The following is a 19,223-nucleotide window of genomic DNA, read 5'->3' as shown; positions in this document are numbered from 1 at the left end:
GCATCCCATGTGCAGAGAGGCTGAAGAAATTCTCACTGTGGTGGACTTTGTTGGATCTTGGAAGGCAGGACTACAGTATGAGTGATATTTATGATTGATACAGCATCACTATAGTTCAGGACGCTAAGGCAGCTGAAAGCTGGGTTGCAGGAATTTGGGGGTTCACACAGGCAGATGTGCATGCACGTGTAAAAGGGTGGGGAATGAAGATAAGGTGAGGGAATTACAGACTATTACAGCAAAGCAGAAAGGTGGAGCTTCAGCTAAAAGACTCAGAACTTCTGTATTCAAGACTAAGTGGTAAAATACTACAGAAATGGGTCAGAAAAATAGTGCATCAGGCAAAATCATAATTTTCTCACCCTGGCAAAAATTCAGAATTGCATATACACTATAGTAATAGAAAAGAAATTCAGTTTGCAAAGGAAAAATACTGTGCTATCTCCTACTAAAATCCATGCATTTCTGACTGTACATAAAAATATCCTACAGACAAATTACTTTACTTGGTTAAGAAATGGAGGCCACAGTATTCTGTTCTAGAAACAGCAATTGATAAATACTGTGATATATTAAATATATGACTACAGAGTGGAAAAAGTTTAGGAAAGAAAACTAAGGCTTTTTGTTTTTCTCAGAACATCCAGCATGTTTACAGCTGAGATACCAATCTCATTTATTTTATGGTTGTGAAAGCTGTGTACTGTTAGTTTGACTGTTTCTTCAATGTATCAGTCAACCCTGCACGCTACAACTGACAATAGGAAGGACCTCCGACCAATATGCAGCTGACGGCAAATACTTCTTTCATTTCCCATGTGTCTCTTGCATATCGGAAAAGAAAATATTTGTAAAAGGCAGGAGAGAATCAGAAAGAAACTTGGCAGAGAACTTTATGATTATTGTTATACAGATTCTCATTTAAGTTTTCTAATTTATAGATAAACTTGACCATAAATTATGAATTCAAAGGAAGGCCGGTCTTTTTCTAAATTTCTCCAAAATGCAGTTATGTTCTCAGACAATTACATAGCATGCAGAAATACTAGTGTAATTCAGTTTAAAGTCTCAGATTTCACTGGTGGGTAAACCCTGAATTCAACAACCCCTCCTATTACTGCCAAGTGGAAGATTTTGTTTTGATTTAGAAAATTGGTTGGGCCACTATCTCACCAAAGTACAGACTCAAGAGCTGTTTTTTCCTGGAGACCTCAGTCCACAGAAGCATTTAATCAGGACTTAACTTTAAGGAAGCAAGTGATCTTATTGACCCCAATGGACGATTCACATTTGTAAAATTGAGGTATTTAAACATTCTATTCAAGTGGTCTAAATCCAGCATGTTGCATTTCCATAATAAAATAATGTATAACGTTCTCAGGATGGAGATGGTGATGTTTTGAAGTCCTTTTGTTTACACATTGCCAGAAGAAATTGATTAAATTGCCTAGGATTAGTGGCTGCTAAAGAATGGATTTTAATTAAATGGTAGAATGTGTCACTCTCAACATGTTTTAGGCCATGATCTGTTGGCATAAACCACTTTTTTTTCAAAGTTCATTATGACCAGCTAAAATAAAATCATTACACTTACCTACAAGCTATACACCCTAAGAAATTCTGGCTTATCACCTGGACATCTATGGTAATAGTTTACATACTACATTTGTGATTGAAATGTAAATATTATGTAATAAAGAAAACACCATGGTGTTATATTTATATGTTTACCACATAAGGGAACTTTTAAAGCAAAATCCCATTACTGTAGCTCCAAATACCAAGCTAAAGCAGTCCTGAGCTGGCTGCTTACTTTTCTGTGATCTGATTTATGCCTTATTGAAATAAATTAAAAGATTTGCACTGACTTCAGAATGATTTCGATTGGATGTTTAACTAGTAAAAGAAATTGTAATTTAATAAAAACTCACACACTTCTCTCTTTTTTCCTCATTAAATCTAATGCAAATCTAAGAGAAGGAAATTGAGAATTACAGTGAATTTGACAACTGTTTCATCAAACTGCGCAGTGGATTTAAACAAAAAGCACAACAAGAACCCAATGAAAAGCTTTTTTTTTTTGGTACACAGGGATTTTTCAGACTCCTGTGGGTACCCAGGTCAAATCCAACAGGCTCTTGAACTTCTGACTGGATTTTTACCTTGCCCCCCAAGAAATTAAATATTTCTCCCAGTCACTCCAGCATAACACCTTGGACCTATTACAATATTGATTTGTTTTACGTCCCTCTCTTCAGTGTTTCTCTCTGTATGATCTGGAAGGCACTGCTCTGATCAAATGGAAGGATGGCCGCTGTACTGCTGGGAAAGGCACCTAACTTCCATGGGGTTGAGCTGCAGATGGGTGGCCTAAGGGGTCTGTATGGATGTTGTAGCCAATGGAATAAACAAAATACCAACAGTAAGTTTACAACATTATGTTATTTATCTTGAAAAGGGATCCCAGAGAACCAGAGTTTATAATTTATCAGAAAAAAATCCAGAGAAAGAAACCACACTTGAACAACATTGGTTTATAGAAAGTAATTAAATTGAAGGAACGCTGAAAATGGAACTAAAGTTGAAACTGTGCACTTGCGATATCAAATATCAATGCAATCACTTTGCAGCAGATAATATGCATGGCAATTAGCGCTTTTTTACATTATATTATAATAAATTCATAATTCATGCATACAATGAGAGCTTTTGGAAAGGAGCATTTGAATTTAACAAACACTATCACTCATCATCTGAGCAAAGATGGCAAAAGGAATTTCAACATTATTTGCGATCTAGAAAATTGAACCATCGTTGTTGCTTTGTGTTGTGCTTCCCTTGCACAGACTGCAGTGCCTTCTGTCTGCTTTAGGGTGTGGCATCTGCCATTGGGGAGGAAAAACTGGCATGTGTTGCCTTTTATAGCAGACTGATTTCATTGTGCTGAGGGCCTCAATTTTATAGCCTCTTAGTTCCAATCTTGTAGCCGAGTTGCTGAAACAAATGAAAGGAAAAAGAGTTAGTGGTATGAACTCTTCAGTTTAAAGCCTCATCCTTTTTTTCCCTTTCCTGGGGAAAACATTTCAAAGTAAATCTGCGTTAAACTTTTGCAGGTTATTTTCCCGATCAGAAAGAGTTGCAGAGCATGTCAGGAAGTATTGCAATCTGCAGCCCAGGCACTATCAGTATATCTTAGCAGATCTTCAATATATGTATTTTCGCTCGAATACAAATGTCTCAAAGTATAAATGTGTAATTGATTTTATATTTTATTTTAGAGTACACATGTAAATAAATACACACAAGGAGACATCTATATTTTTATTTGCATATGAAAGACTTCAAAAAATCAACTTAGGTGGTTTAATGTGTATAATTAGCGTGCATTTGAATATAGAAAAGAAGAAAATCCAGGAGAAAATGTCAAAAAGGCTCACTAACAAAGATGTAGTATTCTCTTGGCAAAAGCTGATGAATGATTTGGCATGAATTCATCTTACAGTTCTGTTATTCTCTCTCCTACAAAGATGATATACCCCTTTCTAGCAGTTTGCATAGAATTGCAATTTGTTGTTGTTAAAGCCTGTAATGACCCTTGGGTATGCACCTGATTCCCCCCACTAGAATTACTCACCATTTTTTCCCCGCTCTATGTTTTTCTACAAGCCATATAACATTTTTGCACTTGAAAAGAGTACCAAAAAGAAAAAAAGGGGAAAATACAATTGTAACAGAAGTATTAGCAAGATGTAATTGACAAGCACTGAGACTGCAAAACTAACTCCATAAAGGAAATCAGAATATATCTGACTTTTCAGATAGAACTAAAATTAATAGCCACTGGAATCACACTGTTCATACATTTATCAGTAATCTTTGCATGTAACTCAACATTATAGCATGAAGCTTCTGCACTTTAATGTTTTCACAGTGGATTCAAAAAAGCCTACTACTCATGACAGCATCTTGATACGCTGTGTTTTTCCCTACCATTATGACTGAATCTCCTATTTATCCATTTTGAAATTTGAAAATGTGCTTACCTTTAACAGAGCGCATAAATATATTAATTTTAAAACAGCGTGGTTTAGACCTTTGCTGTATTGAAAAGGTTTGCTAATATCCCAGTTTGCTATGTTCATAGCCAAGTATTTGATCTCCCAAATGCTTTGATTAGTTGACCGTAATGTGTGACTATTACCTTTGTTATACAAGGGTATCATTTGTATTAAAATAGTTATAAAAAATACTTCAAACCATTCTGGTTCAAAAATGTAGGTCAGTAGCAGCTTTCCATTTGGAGCAAGAGTTACTCAGATTACATATTTTAGTTTTTGTGTTACTACGTTTTCATGAGTGTCTTGTGTGTACTGGAAATCATATTGTTTGGGGAAACAATTATGAGACCGAAAATGCCTGTCACTCCTTGATCAGCTCCTGTTGATCTGCAAATAAGTACACAGAACATATTGAAAACGGCCCTATATATAAAAGCATCATCAGTGCAAATGACCGTTAGAATTTGGAGACATCTGAACAATGTGGACAACTGCAAAGATGCTACCGCTGCAGAATTTTAGTTTAAATTTTATAACCGTTTGCACACAAGGTATAAATCTTCAGGGGCAGGTGGCAGGGGGTGGGGGGAAGAAAGAATCCCCAAACAAGTCTTATTTCTCCGTGACAGGAGCAAACGTGTCCCTGCCCTGGGAATACGCGGCGGCTGTGGAGCCCGGCACTCGGGGGTGGGGGCAGGCAGCGTGCGGCCCCGAAACTTGCACCGCTCCATCTGCTGGGTCACAGCCGGACGCGGGGGCGCCGCTCCATGGCGGCTCCTTCGCCGCCCTCCCGCCCACCGGGCCAGCGCCGCCCCGCCGGCGGCACCCTGGGCCCCGCAGCACCGTGGCCGGGGCCGCTGACCCCCGCCCCAGCGGCGCTGTCGGGCGGCCCGGGGCGCCCCTCGGGGCCCGCCTGCCCCCTCGCAGCCCCCGCGCGGGGCCGGACTCCGCGACCCCCGGCGCGCACACGTGCGGGACCCCGCCGGGAGCGGGGGGACCCGCGGGGGCCGCGCCCGCCCGTCCCGCCGCGCTGCCGGCAGAGCGGGGAGGGGAGCGGGAGCCCGAGCGAGTCCAGCGCGGAGTCCAGTCCGCGTTTTGCGGGTGCGCGGGAGCGATCGGGGCGGAGGGGGCGATGGCTGCCGGCGCTGGCTCCCTCGCTCGCTCATGCCATGCTGGGCCAGCGCGGCTCCGGCAGACGTGTGTTTACCCATATCCGGGTTAGGGAGGAAAGGAGGAGAAAAAAAAAGTTTCATTTAAACCTGAACAAAAAAACTTTCAACATGAAATCACACAGCGGGAACGGGCACGGACCGTAAGGCGTTCTTACCATTTCTAACCTCAACCACGGACTCGGGGAGGGAAATCGCTGTAACTCGGTGCGTGCGGAGCGGCCCGCAGGGGATACTCTGGCCTCAGTTAAGTCCCTGCCCCGGCCGCTTCTCCTTCTGCCCCTCTCCTCTCCCTCCTCCCACCCCTCTGCTCGCCCCCCTTTTTTGAGCGTGGGGGTCGATTTTTTCCTTTTTTCTTTAATATATTTTTAATAGTTGTTTTTATCAGCACCAGTTTCTCCGGACTCGCAATGTTGCGATGATCATGGCCGCGCAAGTGGCAGCGGCTCCGGCGGGTGCGAACAACAGCAAGGGCAAAGCGCCGAGCCTGCCGGGCGGCCTGGGCGCGGAGCGGGGCCCGGGGGCGGCCGCGGCTCCCGGGCCGGGCCCCGCGCTGGGGGTCGGCGAGGGGAGTCCCGCCGGCGGCAGCAGCAACGTGAATAATTTAGATCACCATCACCACCACCACTGCAGCGAGCCGCCGAACATGGCCAATAACGCGGCTCCCGCCGCTGCCGCCGGTAACAACAACAACAACAACGCCAGCGGCGGCGGCGGCGGCTCCTCCTCGGAGCCGGCTCTGAAGGAAGGTGGAAGCTCCTCGGCGTTATCTTCATCTTCTTCGTCTTCTTCCTCCTCCTCCTCCTCCTCCTCCAACCCGGGCTCGGCTATGGAGACGGGGCTGCTCCCCAACCACAAGCTGAAGAGCGTCGGAGGCGATCACCCCGCCGCGCCGCCCCACCACCACCATGCCCACCACCCGCATCACCATGCCCACCACCACCATGCCCACCACCCGCACCACCACCACCATGCACTACAGCAGCAGCTAAATCAATTCCCGCCGCCGCCGCCGCCGCCGCAGCAGCCGCCGCCTCAGCACCATCCCGTGCAGAATAACAACAGCAGCCTCGGCGGCGGCAGCGGCAGCAACAACAACGGCGGTGGCGGTGGCGGCGCTGCTCAGCCCAGTGCAGACATGGAGCAGCAGCAACATGGAGGAAAAGACACTGTTTTGGGCGCTCAGGCCGAGCCCCCCCAGCAGCCGCAGCAAATGCTGAATAAAAGCGCCGACGAGGAGGAGATGCCCGGCAAGATGGGCGAGCCCATCGGCGGCCGCTACGACCACCCCGGCTTGGGACCCCTGGGCGGACAGCAGCAGCCTCAGCAGCCGCCCCCGAGCGCTGGGAGCGGCGGCGGCGGCCTCGGCGGCGGCGGCGGGAGCGGGGGAGGCGGCGGCGGCCCCTCCGCGGTGGGTGTCTCGGAGTTCAATAGCTATTATGGCAACCCTGCCCCTGCCCCTGCCAGCAGCGCTACGGCGAGCCGCGCCGGGCCTTGCTTTGATCAACATGGCGGACAACAAAGCCCCGGGATGGGGATAATGCACCCCACGGCGGCCCCCAACAGCATGGACCCCCTGCAGAACTCCCACGAAGGGTACCCCAACAGCCAGTACAACCACTACCCAGGCTACGGCCGCGGCCCCGGCGGCGGCGGCGCGGGCGGCGGCAGCGCGGGAGCCGTGGCGGCGGCGGCCGCCGGGGCAGGCGGCGGCTACGGGGGCTCGGCGGCGGGCTACGGGGTGCTGAGCTCCCCGCGGCAGCCCGGCGGCGGCATGATGATGGGCCCCGGCGGCGGGGCCGGCCTCGGCAAGGCTGGTGCCGGCGCGGCGGCGGCGGCCGGCGGCTTCGCGCGGTTCTCCGGGCAGAACCAGCACCCGTCCGGGGCCACCCCTACCTTGAACCAGCTGCTCACGTCCCCCAGCCCCATGATGCGGAGCTACGGCAGCAGCTACCCCGACTACAGCAGCCCCAGCGCCCCACCGCAGCCCCAGCCCCAGGCGGCGGCGGCCGCCCCGGGAAGCCAGCAGGCAGCGGCGGGCATGGGCATGGGCAAGGACATGGGCGCCCAGTACGGAGCGGCAAACCCGGCCTGGGCAGCGGCACAACAAAGGAACCACCCGGCGATGAGCCCCGGGAACACCGGGCAGGCCATAAGCAGGACCCAGGTAACTCCCCGCGCTCGGGTAATGACGGCTCGTGTCTCCGTGTCGCTCTTAGTTTCTTTATAATTCACTTTTTTGCACCAGCACCCTCCCACCCCGTCCCCCATCCCTTCTCTTTTTCTCTTTTATTTTTTTCTCTTTTATTTCCCCCCCTTCTTCTCTGGGCCAGTTCTGCCCCTCGCTGCCTCCGTAGCAAGGGCGAGCGGCGCACAATGCGCGGCCCCGCTGGGGCTGGAGGCGCCGGAGCGCGGCTCTCGCTGCCGAAACTGGGTTGTTCTCAGACCCAATTAATCTCTTCCCTCACCACTTTGAAACGCCGTCGAAGGGACGCAGGGCCTGGAGGACAAGCAGCTCGGGACGGACGGGGGCGGGGGGTTGGATTTTGTAACCGGAGTGCCGGACCCGGGGGGCTCCCGGGGGATAACGTCCATTATCTTTCACGGGGCCTTTTTTTTTCTTTTAATTTTTTTATCCTTTTTTTTTTCTTCTCTGTTTAACCCGGCATTTTTGGTGGTGTTTTTTTTTCCCCGAGCAGAACGAGTTGCGCCGTTGCGCGCTCTTTAGCGAATTAGTTTGTCCCTGATTGGAGTTACCGCAGTGAGATCCCACGTAACGCGGCCGAGCTCCGTTCCCTGCGGGGAGAGCGCGCGCGCGCGCGCGTGTGTCTGTGCGCGCGCGTGTGCGCCCGTTCCGCGCGGGGCGGCCCGGCCCGGGCCCCGCCGGGCGCTCTCCCGCCGGCAGCGGCGCCCCGGGGCGCGGAGCTGCGCCGCACTCCTCCGCAAACACGCGGAAATAAAAAAGAGGGGAGAAAAAAAGAAAAAAAAAAGAAGGAAAAGTCCTTGGCGTCAGCGAAGGGGCGCGGGCACCGGGGCGGGCCGCCGCCCCCTCCCTCCCTCCCTCCCCCCGCACCCCTGTGCCCCAGCCCCGGTAAATCCGGCGATGGATCGATGGATCCGATCGATAGGCAGGCGCGATGGTCGCGGGGCGGCGGGTGCGGCGCAGCGCCTTTCCGGGGCGGTGCGGCGCGGTGCGGGGGGAAATGCCGGCTGCCTGCCGGGCGCGACCCTTGGAGCGGCGTGCGGGTCTCTCCTCCGCCCGCCAGGTTGGGAATTTGAATTGTGGAGGTAAACTGGCTGCAACCGTCTCCCGACAGCTGCCTCCGAGTTGACATCTAATCTGCCATCTGATTGGCTCCGCGCGCGCCATTGGGCACCTCGCGCCGCTGATGTAAATAGAGGCGCTGGAGCGGCGCAGGCACAGGAGCCCCCGCCGCAAACACCGCGGCACCGGCCGGGCAGGGCAGGGGGCACCGGCACCACCGCACCGCCACCTGCCCCGCCGCACCGCCCGCCAGCCTGCTCGCACCGCCTGGCTCTCCGGGGCACCAGCTCATTTATCTATTTATCTATCTTCTTATTTATTCTAGATTTTTAATTCCGCAATAATTGGAGGCGATGGGGGAAATAATCTTGTAATAACAGTGCATTTGGACGAGGATTCGGTTTTTCGGATGATTCTCGTGCTTTCTTGAAAAAAACCACCAAACAAAAAACCCCAAGCATTTTGTAATGTTGCAGCTTTTACGGATATTATGGAAGGGATTAGATTTTTATTAAAAATATCCAAATACTAATTTCATTGTGTTTCTGTTACCTCGATGCCTGTGCATGCCTCTTAAAAATACAGTGTTTGCGTGTAAGCTGCTGTAGGTGGGAAAACGCCGTGTATTGTACAAAGAAGGGAAGAAGGATCCACTCTGCTCTGCCAGAGATTGCATTTGTTTCAGTCTGCAAAGAATCCAGATATTCGGGGGAAAACATGCGTTTGAATTATAGTTAGAATACTTCAAGAAGCATCAGGAGTTGTTGATCTCATTATTTTTCTACACAAGTGTGAGATGGGCTTGAATTCTCAGTAGGAAAGTGAATTGTGTTAAATGAAGTAGTGCATTAGAATTTTATGGGTTTCTTTTCCCTTCAACAAGATCTTTCTATTAAGAACTGTTAAATCTTTTAATAACTTTTAACAGCAAACTCTGACAGGAACAAATGCAGGTGTATGCTTTTGGGGTCCTCCGGTCCTCCAACGGCTGTATCTTTCCATAAAGTAATGAACAGAACCTGGAAAAATCACTGCTTAATGTTGCAAATGGTGTATTAATCCTCAAAATATAATAACAGAAACCCTGGATGAACTGACTGGGTGTGTGTTTGTCTATTTCCAACAGACCACTCCTGTCTTTTTGGTTTTTATTCCATTTTCTTTCTCTTTCTTCCAGGAAAATAAGATTTTTTTTGTGAGTGTTAATTTTACCTTTTTTGATTTGCAGTGGTAAAAGGGTCACTGAAAGCCAAAAGGTAACGAGTCCTCGTGTGCATAATCTTTCATATTACTTTGAAAATATTTGCATTGTCTCCTTTTAAACACAGGTAGTTCAGGATTTATGGCTTTAAAAACTAGGAGAACCGTTGTCAGACATAGTACATGCTCATTCAGAGTGCTGTTCCTTCATGGCAGAAATTGGTTAAAGTATTTTATTTTTATTGCACAAGTGAGAGTAAATTCATTATGTCCTCAGTATGACCCCTAGAAACACTTCCTTATATTTATGGGTTTACATCCTCTCTTACAGATTTCTTTTGTCTTTTCTTTTTTTTTTTTAAATATGTTTTTTACTGTAAGGATTGGCATGCAGCTTAGAAAGAATAGTCTCACAAGACCACAATTTCTTTGATTATTTTTGAAATGGCTATTATTGTTTTTCAAAATAATTACTATGAAGGCAAGACATGAGTGTTCTTTATATTACGATTTTTTCATCTAACCAGTAAGTGGTTGAGATAAGAAAATTTCTTGGGTTTTAATATTTTTAAATGTATAAAATGGATTGTGTCAAATAAAAATGCTTACCATTAACTTGCAAAACACAGTTGGTTTTGTACAGTGTTATTTAATTTTAATTCCCACATGTCAATTGCCATGTATGTTGTATCATTAAGTAGAGAAATTGTTTGCTTTTTGAAAGAGAAAATTGGAATATTCAGCCCAGCATTTGAACAGGAGGCTTCTCTTTATTATTATTTTTTTAGTAATCATCTCTGTGTGTACTGCGTATGTGTATACACACGTTAGAATATGCTCACTTGTCATGTGTCTTTGCAAAGCAGATGTTGATTGGCCTCTATGCCTATAAGGAACTATTGTGCTGTGAATAGAGAAAAAGGACTGACAGGAGGCTACAACATCTGAGATGCTTGTTCAGGAAATTCTTGCCTCAGCATTGGTAATTTTTGTAATGTGCAGAGCTGTGGTATCCCACTCTGAACTGACTTCTGTGTTTATCCAGCCTATTAAATTATTTAAGGAAATTTTGCTTCCATTTCATTTAATTACCTTACCCAATTGCGAGACACGATGTAAGCTTGCAAAAGAGGCCTCTTTTCTCTGAAGTAACGCACATTTTTAAAGCAGGTGAATATTGCTCACACAGATAGATTGATTTGATGGTGGGGAAGTTGTGTGATGCTAGTACAGTACCTTGTCGTTCAGGTCTTTTGATTATTGATTAATCTTTGGTAGTGTATAGATATTTAGAGTCCTGAGGCTCCTTTTATTCTTCGCTTCTGATTTGCACTGCAGTAGCTTAATGCATTAGGTGGCCTCTCTGTGTGTGCTTTATATACATCTCTCCCCTTTGTGCATGTATGTAAGAGGTACATACACTTACACAGAAGGAGAGAACCTGGGTCTTTTTAGGAGTACCTGTATAGCATAGTTTATATAGCAAGTTTTAAGGAAAAAAAAATCTGTTGAGCTGCTGTGAGTTTGTGTATCATTTGTTTTGCAGTGGAGAAACTCTGAATATGCCTGATTCTGCAGCTCTTTTTATGCCAAATAGATTGTCCATTTTGGGAGTTCTGGCCAAGCCAGGGCTGCAGAATCATGTCCTGTGCCTGAAGGCCATTAAACAGCTGTTAGTGTGTTGAATAGATCCTTGATGTGTCAATGGGAGAATAAAATAATTTTTTCCCTGTGCATTTTCAAATAAACAGTTTAGTATTCACATAGCTTCTATTTAGAAGTAGCAAATAGCAATATTCACAGTTAGTAGCATCTATATATATATTACGACCATATATTTGACACTTTGTGGTTTGGTGTTCAGTTATTGGTTTCTTTAGTAGCACTTATGCCTACATGTTGAACAGCAGGACCCTGTGTATGAGATACAATAAAGAAAGAGAGATGCAAACCCGTCTGCTCTATTACTGCTCCATCATGTAAGGGTTGTGCAACTAAGCAGTCGATTACTGTCTTTTTGACATTCTGATCGAATCTGTGGGGATGAAAATTAAGGCATTTAATCCATTACCAAATTTTCTAGTTACATACATAAAGTAATAGTTTTGAAATTACTGACCATAGTCTGTTAGATGATGCTGGTTCATTCTCAAATAGTATCTTAGTTAAAACTAGGTGAAATTTGTGTAATAAAACCAAGTTGGAGTAGCTACTGCTACGTCTTCGTCTTTCTTACTTTAATGCCTCAAATGTTTTATTATAGGTATTTTTACATTCTCATTGTTAACATGAGAATGGCAGTAGTTTATTTATCCTTTTGTCCTTAAGACTGTACCTATGCTCTAGTTACATTTCAGTACTTTTTCAAAATGTGCCATTTATCAGGAGACTTTGAAGATTCTCTGTGGATATGTAAAGTACCGTTGCCTCACTCGCAGTGCATGCATGCTCAAGGCTGCAGAATTTCAGTACCATGTGTTTGTGGTAGGCTAACTTGCTGGAATATATTTTAGAATTGTGATTATTAAGGTACTTGGGAAAAAAACCCTCCTTTTTTCCTTTCAATTTTGGGGCTATTTACATAGTGTTAAATATATGTTTTGCTACGATTGAATGAGGACTTTAATTAAACTTAAATTAGAAGTATACCATAGTGGTTTTCAAATTTGTTTTGAAAACTAGTAATAGAAAAGTGCTGCTAAGTGATGTTGTTTTTGTATTGCTTGGTGTTGAGAGAAGCAAATAAATGTAATACATGAAAATCTTGTGGAGCCAATCATATTAGAGTAAAATGTATTTTAAGAAAGCCTTTCCTGTTAATAAATTTAGAATTATTTTTAAGTAATTCTGCAAGATTTCTATACTTCTGAGAGATGTTTTGCCATTCACCACATAATGTTGCCCTCTTACTGTTTCTGGTACCCAGTTCTACCTATTCATGCTCAGTTTCACACACAAATGCTGATGTGCTGGCAGAGTGTTGCAGTGTTTGTGTTACAGGTGGGCTGGAGGATTTCCGTTGTTGTAATTCCGTTTCTGAGAGCGTGGCATCCAATGATCCACCAGGAACACGGCAGCTCCAAAAAAGCCAAACTCACCCAAGGTGGTGTTCTACTGCACAGAGGAATACCTATGTAAACCTGTGAATAGTAGAGACAGTAGATGGTTAATTTGTACAGGATTGCTTTTAACTACCTTTATTTTCTCAGTAGCAATATTCCAAGTACATTTCATCTATACACTATTTTTCTAGTGTGCCTTGGACTGGAGTGAGAAATGATTCTTCCTGTTGTACAGGGTCAGGAAACTGAGGCACTTAACATTCATTTTGCTTCACACAGGCACACACCTTAGCACAACTAAAGACAGAGGTCTTGTGGGAATAACAAGGGGCTTGGTGCCATAAATTCTAGCTTTTGAATAAATCCAGTCATACTGTGAACACATTCTGTTGTGGAAGAACCGAAGCTTTACATGTGAGTGAGAAGACAAATAACTGAGTGAAATGAGGGATTTGTCTGCTGTGTCAGTACAGTCACTTTAAACTAAAGGCACCATAATCTAAAATTTCAGTATTTCTTGCACTATTTCATCATTACGTACACGATGTCATCTATATAAAGGCAGTAGATTTCTCATAAAAATTAAACTATGAGGAAAATTTAGTTGAACAAGTGCCCAGGGCTTTGCTGGTGTTGGAGAATTTGCCTTCTGATGAGTATTAGCACAGAGCACCAGTATGTACTGGGGGGTGTGTGTGTGCGCGGCGGGGGGTGTGCATGCACAGACTTCCTTACCACTAATCCGGTTGTTTTATCTGGCAGATACATTATCTTCAGTTCTGAAGTGAACCAATTTGATGCAGAAATCACAATTGTCGTGTCTGGTTTAAAGATTGCTTTTCATATGGGAATTGTTCTTCCTGCAAATATGAAGTACCTTTTTAGCAAACTTGGTATTCACAATATATGATGCTTACTTCATCTGAAGGTACCTACCTGTAGTTCTTTGGAAATTGTGGAACTTAGGATCATTTTCCTGATGCTTTTATAAAAATATGTCATTTATTAAAACTCTTGGTTTGTTAAAATCAGTGTGAAATCTGTGTAAAAGTTTTTGGCAGGTACAGTTTAAAAGGGTGTTGATATATGGTGCGTCTGTATGTATAGTGGAAACATTAGTTCCCCTATAAGGTAACAAATCCAAGTCATGAGACTGCTGAATTTCTGAATGGATGGTGACCAATTCAGTTTGTGAATCTCAACCAGAGTATGGTTATGCAGTATGGGTAAGGAATTGCTTTCAGTACAGACCTATCAATGTGTGATCTTCTGAATTAATACTTTTTGCATTTGAGTCATGATGAGTTCAGTAACTTCATCAGAAAGACTAGACATGTGTAGAAGTATGTAAGCTATTTCTTAGTTTCCTTTCTCCAATTTCAAGAACTGTTAGTTAATCTTGTGTACCTGAACATCCACAGTTGCCAAATGGTGCTCTGCCTTTAAGAATTCACTGCTGTGCCCTGTCTTCCCTGCACGTTGTAGCTTTCTCAGATTTGAAAAGGTACTGAATTTAGGTTTGTGATCTGGTAGTTGTTTATGAAGACATCCATCTGAGTGATAGGCCCTCTGACACTTCATCTGTAGGGCTGTGTCACTGATCTCCCCTGCCACCCTCATCAATCTCTGACCACTGGAGATGAGGAAGGAATTTTCTGCTCATCTTTTTTTTTTCCTTTTTTTTAAATTAAGAAATTGGATGTATGTGGAATTTTTGTTTGTTACTAAAACAAAAATAATCATGAAAATCGGAAAAACTTGTGATGTATAAACTCCCTCCCTCCTGGTTTTTTTCGTTTGTTTGGTTGGTTTGTTGGTTTTTTTTTTTTTTTAGGGAATGATGTTATGTTACTGATAGGGTCTTGTAAGTGTCTACTTTAAATTTTTACTCTCAGGATTTTTTCTTTGTTTGGTATTTATTTTAGGGATCTACTACTCGAAAACTAAATTTTGGTAGCAGGTGTTTCTCTTGAGTGTGATTCTTGCCAAGTTCCTGAATCAATTTATTTGCCCTTTAAAGACCATGTGGCGAGGTTCATTGTAAAGTTCTGTTGTTGTAGCTACATAGTTAGGTTCAGGGAATTAATTGCATCCTTCGCTAATGGCTGTTGTGGCAAACCCTTTTGCCTTTAGCTTACCGTTGGGGTGGTGGTGTATCTGCACTGGCAGAGTAACAGCCTTTAGAAGTTGCCTCTCCTGAGGGGCTTAAAGGTATGACTGTTAAGATACAAGTATCTTGCGGAGTTTTTCAGAAGGTGATAGTTCCACAACATGTTTTGATCATGTTTTAAAAGTGCAAAGAGATCTGTGTTAGTGGCATGGAGAGTGCTGTCTTGCTGTAGCAGTCTCTGGTAGAGCTGGCTTTCACCGGAGGACCTGAAGCTTGAGCGTGGTTGTTACGTGTTTGTGTAAAGAAAGGAAATCAGTTCAAAAAATCTCAAAAGGGGAGATTCTGTTTTAAAACATAATCGTAGTCATGTGTGCCATTGCCAGTGTGGACATGGCTTAATTCTCAGATTGACTGAAGTGAAATAGTGCCTTCTTTACACAAGCAGTGAATGCTAAGTAAATTATGTGACTTCAGGAAAATGGCATTAGTAGAGGATTGGTGTGGGAATTCTTAGTATCTGTCTGCTGGCTGCATGATCCAAAGGTAGCTGGTTTCACTGATGGATACCTCAGTTAAAATAAGGAAAATATTTGCCTTATTTAATTATTTGAGTTCGCTGTGCAGTTTTAATTACAGTGTAATGCAGAATAGAGAGGCAGCCTAAATGTTTGTTATACGTGGAGGTATCCATTCTGCACTGTACCTTAGTCTGTTTGTTCGGATGGGATCTGAAAGTAGGTGTTTCCAACATTGATCATGTTATTTGGTTAGCTTGTCAGACTTAACTTGTTTGTAAGCAAGAGACTGAAACATCAGCTCTGAAAATTTCTTTTGAAAGCACAAGGACAGGATTTGTAGTTCTTAAATTTTATTCTTTTAAAGTTAAAAATAAAGATAAGGAGGTTTGTTTTGACAGCATCAAAGGAATATGTTGGTTTATTTGCAGCCTTTGATTTGGGTGGAATGTATGGAGTTCTGTATTTTTTTTTTGTGTAGCAATTTATGTTGTGAATATTTTGGATTTTCTGTTTATATGAAATGGTAGTATTGATGTCTTACTTTCAGGCATGATTTATGGAAAATAATTGTGCTTTTGTGCCTTTTTTTAATTCAGTATTTCTTAGTTGTTTGAAATTCCCAAGTCAAGAAAAGTGAGGCATGTTCTTTTTAGAGCTGTTGCTGTTTTAAGGTGTTTATGGATGGTCATAGAGGCTATTTAAAGGAATATTTCTGGAAAAATAGAGGTAGATACATTTGAGGCTCTTTCAGCTGTGTACCCGCAGTCGAAAAATATTTTTACTTGTCAGTTTTACTTGCATTTGAAAGTCCTTCCTTCCTGTAAACAGAAAGGTCGACTTGTGTGAAGCAGGTACCTTGGTGCGCGGTGTTCAGGGGTGGTGGAAGGGGCCGGGAATAGGTGGGTGCCTGCTGTGTTTGTGCCACAGCTGTGCCCGACGGAGGCATTCCCATTCCCTGGCGGGCACGGAGGTGTCCCCGGGGACGGCAGGGAGGGAGGGAGGGGAGCCGGTGGCAGCGTCTGAACAAGTCGCACTCACGGAGCGAACGAGTTCGCTGGTGTGGCGTCACATGACCCAAGTATTTTCCCCTTTTCCTCTGCCAGAAGGGATCTATTGCTTTTCAAACCCCTGGCCGCTCGGGCAGCGGGCCAGGGAGCGCCTCCGGCCGCCGGGATGCCCCGGCCCTCGCCGGGGACCTCGCCGGGGAATGTGTTTGTCTCGAACCATTACCGTGCGTCCCTTTGCTGCCTTTGGAAGAGGGTTTTCTCTACCTTCACATCTAAGCAACAACACTGTGTGAAGCACTTCTAGCATTTAAAGTGACACTTATTTTACATTTAAAATTGTATTTTTGTTGCTAGAGAGATACTGTATTTGTATGTCTTGTATGTTCCATTTTGGTTTATAATATATATATATATTTTTCTTTTAAATCCTGACATGCTGTTACACATCCCTTAGGATAGGTCCCCCTCCCCAGCCTGGCACAGAGCTCATTTTCCTACTAACAAACTGTAGGGGCTACTAATTCAGTGACATTTCTGAGATTTTTAAACTTTTTGTAGAGCGCTCTTTTTGTTGTTGAACATGTGGTATGCAAATACAGGGGCAAATAGGGCTGCAGAGTATTTTGTTGTGGGTTTTTTTAAGTATTAAAAACGCATTTTGCTTTTCTAATAAACCCCATAACCAGACCTTTTAATGTTTTGATATAAATAGCAATTACACTAACTGAAACGCAACCACAACTAAAAAAACCCATTTAAAATCATTCAGAAGAAAAGTTCCCAACTTAATTGAGCTCTTCCTTTAAAGAGGAGGGGCTGACTGGGTAGCATCCAAAGCAAAGTGTCTCGCATTCTAGAATAGTATTCTTGAAGTGCTCAAGGTGTTGGTGTAGTTGCCAACATTTAAAGATTTTTCAAAGAATTAGCCAGGGCTCTGAGGGCTACCAGAGCCGAATCTGTCGAGACCTTTATGTGTAAATGCTGGTAACAGTCACAATATTTTCTGAATGAATTGAGACCCTTGAAAAATTTTGGATTTAGGTACACGGCCTGGTTGTCTCATATATTGGGGTAGCATTTAGGGATTTGGTTGTTCACAAGAAACTTGCTAAATGCAGCTCTTCAAATAAGCAGTGAAGAGGGATTGTTTGTCCCAGCAAGACTTTGCATAGCACCCACATTCCTCCTTTCAGTTCTTCAACTCATTTTAATAATAATAGTGACAATAACAACACAATTTCTTATTATGAGGAAAGTTGTGGAGGGCCTGAGTGAGCTGTTACTTTGCTTGAGTGTGGTTGGCAGAATGGTGGGTGCAGCCTTCTACTTTTTTTGGATGTACTTATCACTATCATGTGCCAGCTCTGTTGCATTATATGGCTGCTAAAGGCTATTCCTCTGTATTTTCTCTTTCAGGGAGTGAGAGATGTATTTGTGGATTATTTGCGTCTGTTTAATTTCTTTCCTTCCCAAATTTATAGTAGTTTGTTTTATTCAAATGTCGTCATCTTTTTTGCTCCTTTGTCTTGTGATACTTTTCTTCCTTGAAATATTATCCTGAATTTCCTGTCTTTCTCCATTTTCAAATCATTGGAGTGTTCGAAAAGCCATCCTTATTGTTTTCTGACATTTTAACAGTTGTGTGAGATTAATTAGTGTGATCCACAGATAAAATAACTTTTGAGTGACCCTGGTATCCATCCGTCCCTCTGACTGGTATTTGCTCCTCTGTCCTTCAAGTGGGCAAAAGTTGTTGGGGGAAGAGTGGCAGCAGGGCAAGTGCCTTCACTAACCAGCTTCCTGTGTAGGCTCTCCAGTGACCAGAGTCAAGTTGCATTAAAAAAAAGGCAATGTAATAGTGAAACTTGTATGAGTAGTTATCAATGAGTGATGGTGCCAGTATTTTTGTTTCAGGTTTCTCTGTTGCTGATCTTCTAAGTAATAGCAGACTTAAGAGAAAAGAGGGAAACAAACAAAGGAAACAAATCTGAGCTGGAATGCAAATGTTGACGTGCATTGTGTCTTTACTGCTTACCTGGCATGGCAGGTGTGTTTAAAATATATATATATATTTCCCCAAAAGATATTTGAAAAAATGTCAGCATGAAAATTCAAGTGTGATGTTGCTGTACATGTCAAAAGTGTAGAAGATACAGGACCTGAGGAATGGGAACACCTTGCGTGTACTTGTCTATATTAAGTAGTGATGTGCTGTGCTAGGTGCAGTTTATAGTACTTGGTATTTCATTTTGTAGATTTCCTTTTATTCCCCTCAGAAGGCTGGGGTGTAGAGAGCTGCCAGTGATGGTTGGTTGTTATTCCACCATGCCATATTTTATTTGAGGGGATGTATCTTGTTAAGATGGTGAATGAAGTCTGTGTAAAAAGTGAGTTAAGGTTCCATTGTTCTAAGAAAATACCTTAGTAATTCAAAGAAGAACTAAGGCCAATTTCTTCCTGCATGATAGTCTCCAAATTCTGTTGCTTTGCCTCTAAGAAGACCTAGATTTTTATTTGCAACAAAAAACAGCCAGTCTCTGATATACCCTCTTTGTTTCTTCTCTTTATTCCTCCTTTTTAACATTGTTTGTTTTTTTCTTTTCTTGCGGTTGATATCTTCGTTGAAGAGATGGAGGAAGAAAATAGGTGCTTTTTCTTAAAGGCTGCAGCTAGTCATGGCATTGTAATATAAGGTTCAAATAATTGTGATTTCAGATGACATTTTTACTTTCTTGAAATTCTTGGTCTCCCATATGGTTATCTGTCTTACTTAAGCAAGTTGTCACAGCCAGGATGCCAGAAATAGGTAGAAATGTAGTTTTCCTCTCCAAAAG

General features: G+C 43.8%; 1 protein-coding gene across 4 annotated transcripts in view; it reads left to right on the top strand.

Annotated features, from left to right (window-relative positions):
• Positions 1-5,234: 5,234 nt before the first annotated feature.
• Positions 5,235-19,223, top strand: part of ARID1B (AT-rich interaction domain 1B) — a 329,339-nt gene continuing 315,350 nt past the window's right edge. For 2 of the 4 annotated variants that reach the window (XM_071549257.1, XM_071549256.1), the window contains exon 1: positions 5,235-7,394. In XM_071549257.1, coding sequence (XP_071405358.1) covers positions 5,646-7,394 — 1,749 coding nt within the window. In that variant the 5' untranslated portion in view covers positions 5,235-5,645. The remainder of the gene's footprint in view (positions 7,395-19,223) is intronic. The other 2 variants (XM_071549259.1, XM_071549258.1) reach the window with 1 other exon arrangement.

Source organism: Pithys albifrons, chromosome 2 (assembly GCF_047495875.1).
Source record: "Pithys albifrons albifrons isolate INPA30051 chromosome 2, PitAlb_v1, whole genome shotgun sequence".
In the NCBI taxonomy this organism is placed as follows: domain Eukaryota; kingdom Metazoa; phylum Chordata; class Aves; order Passeriformes; family Thamnophilidae; genus Pithys; species Pithys albifrons.
This window is presented reverse-complemented; position numbering and strand designations above follow the sequence as displayed.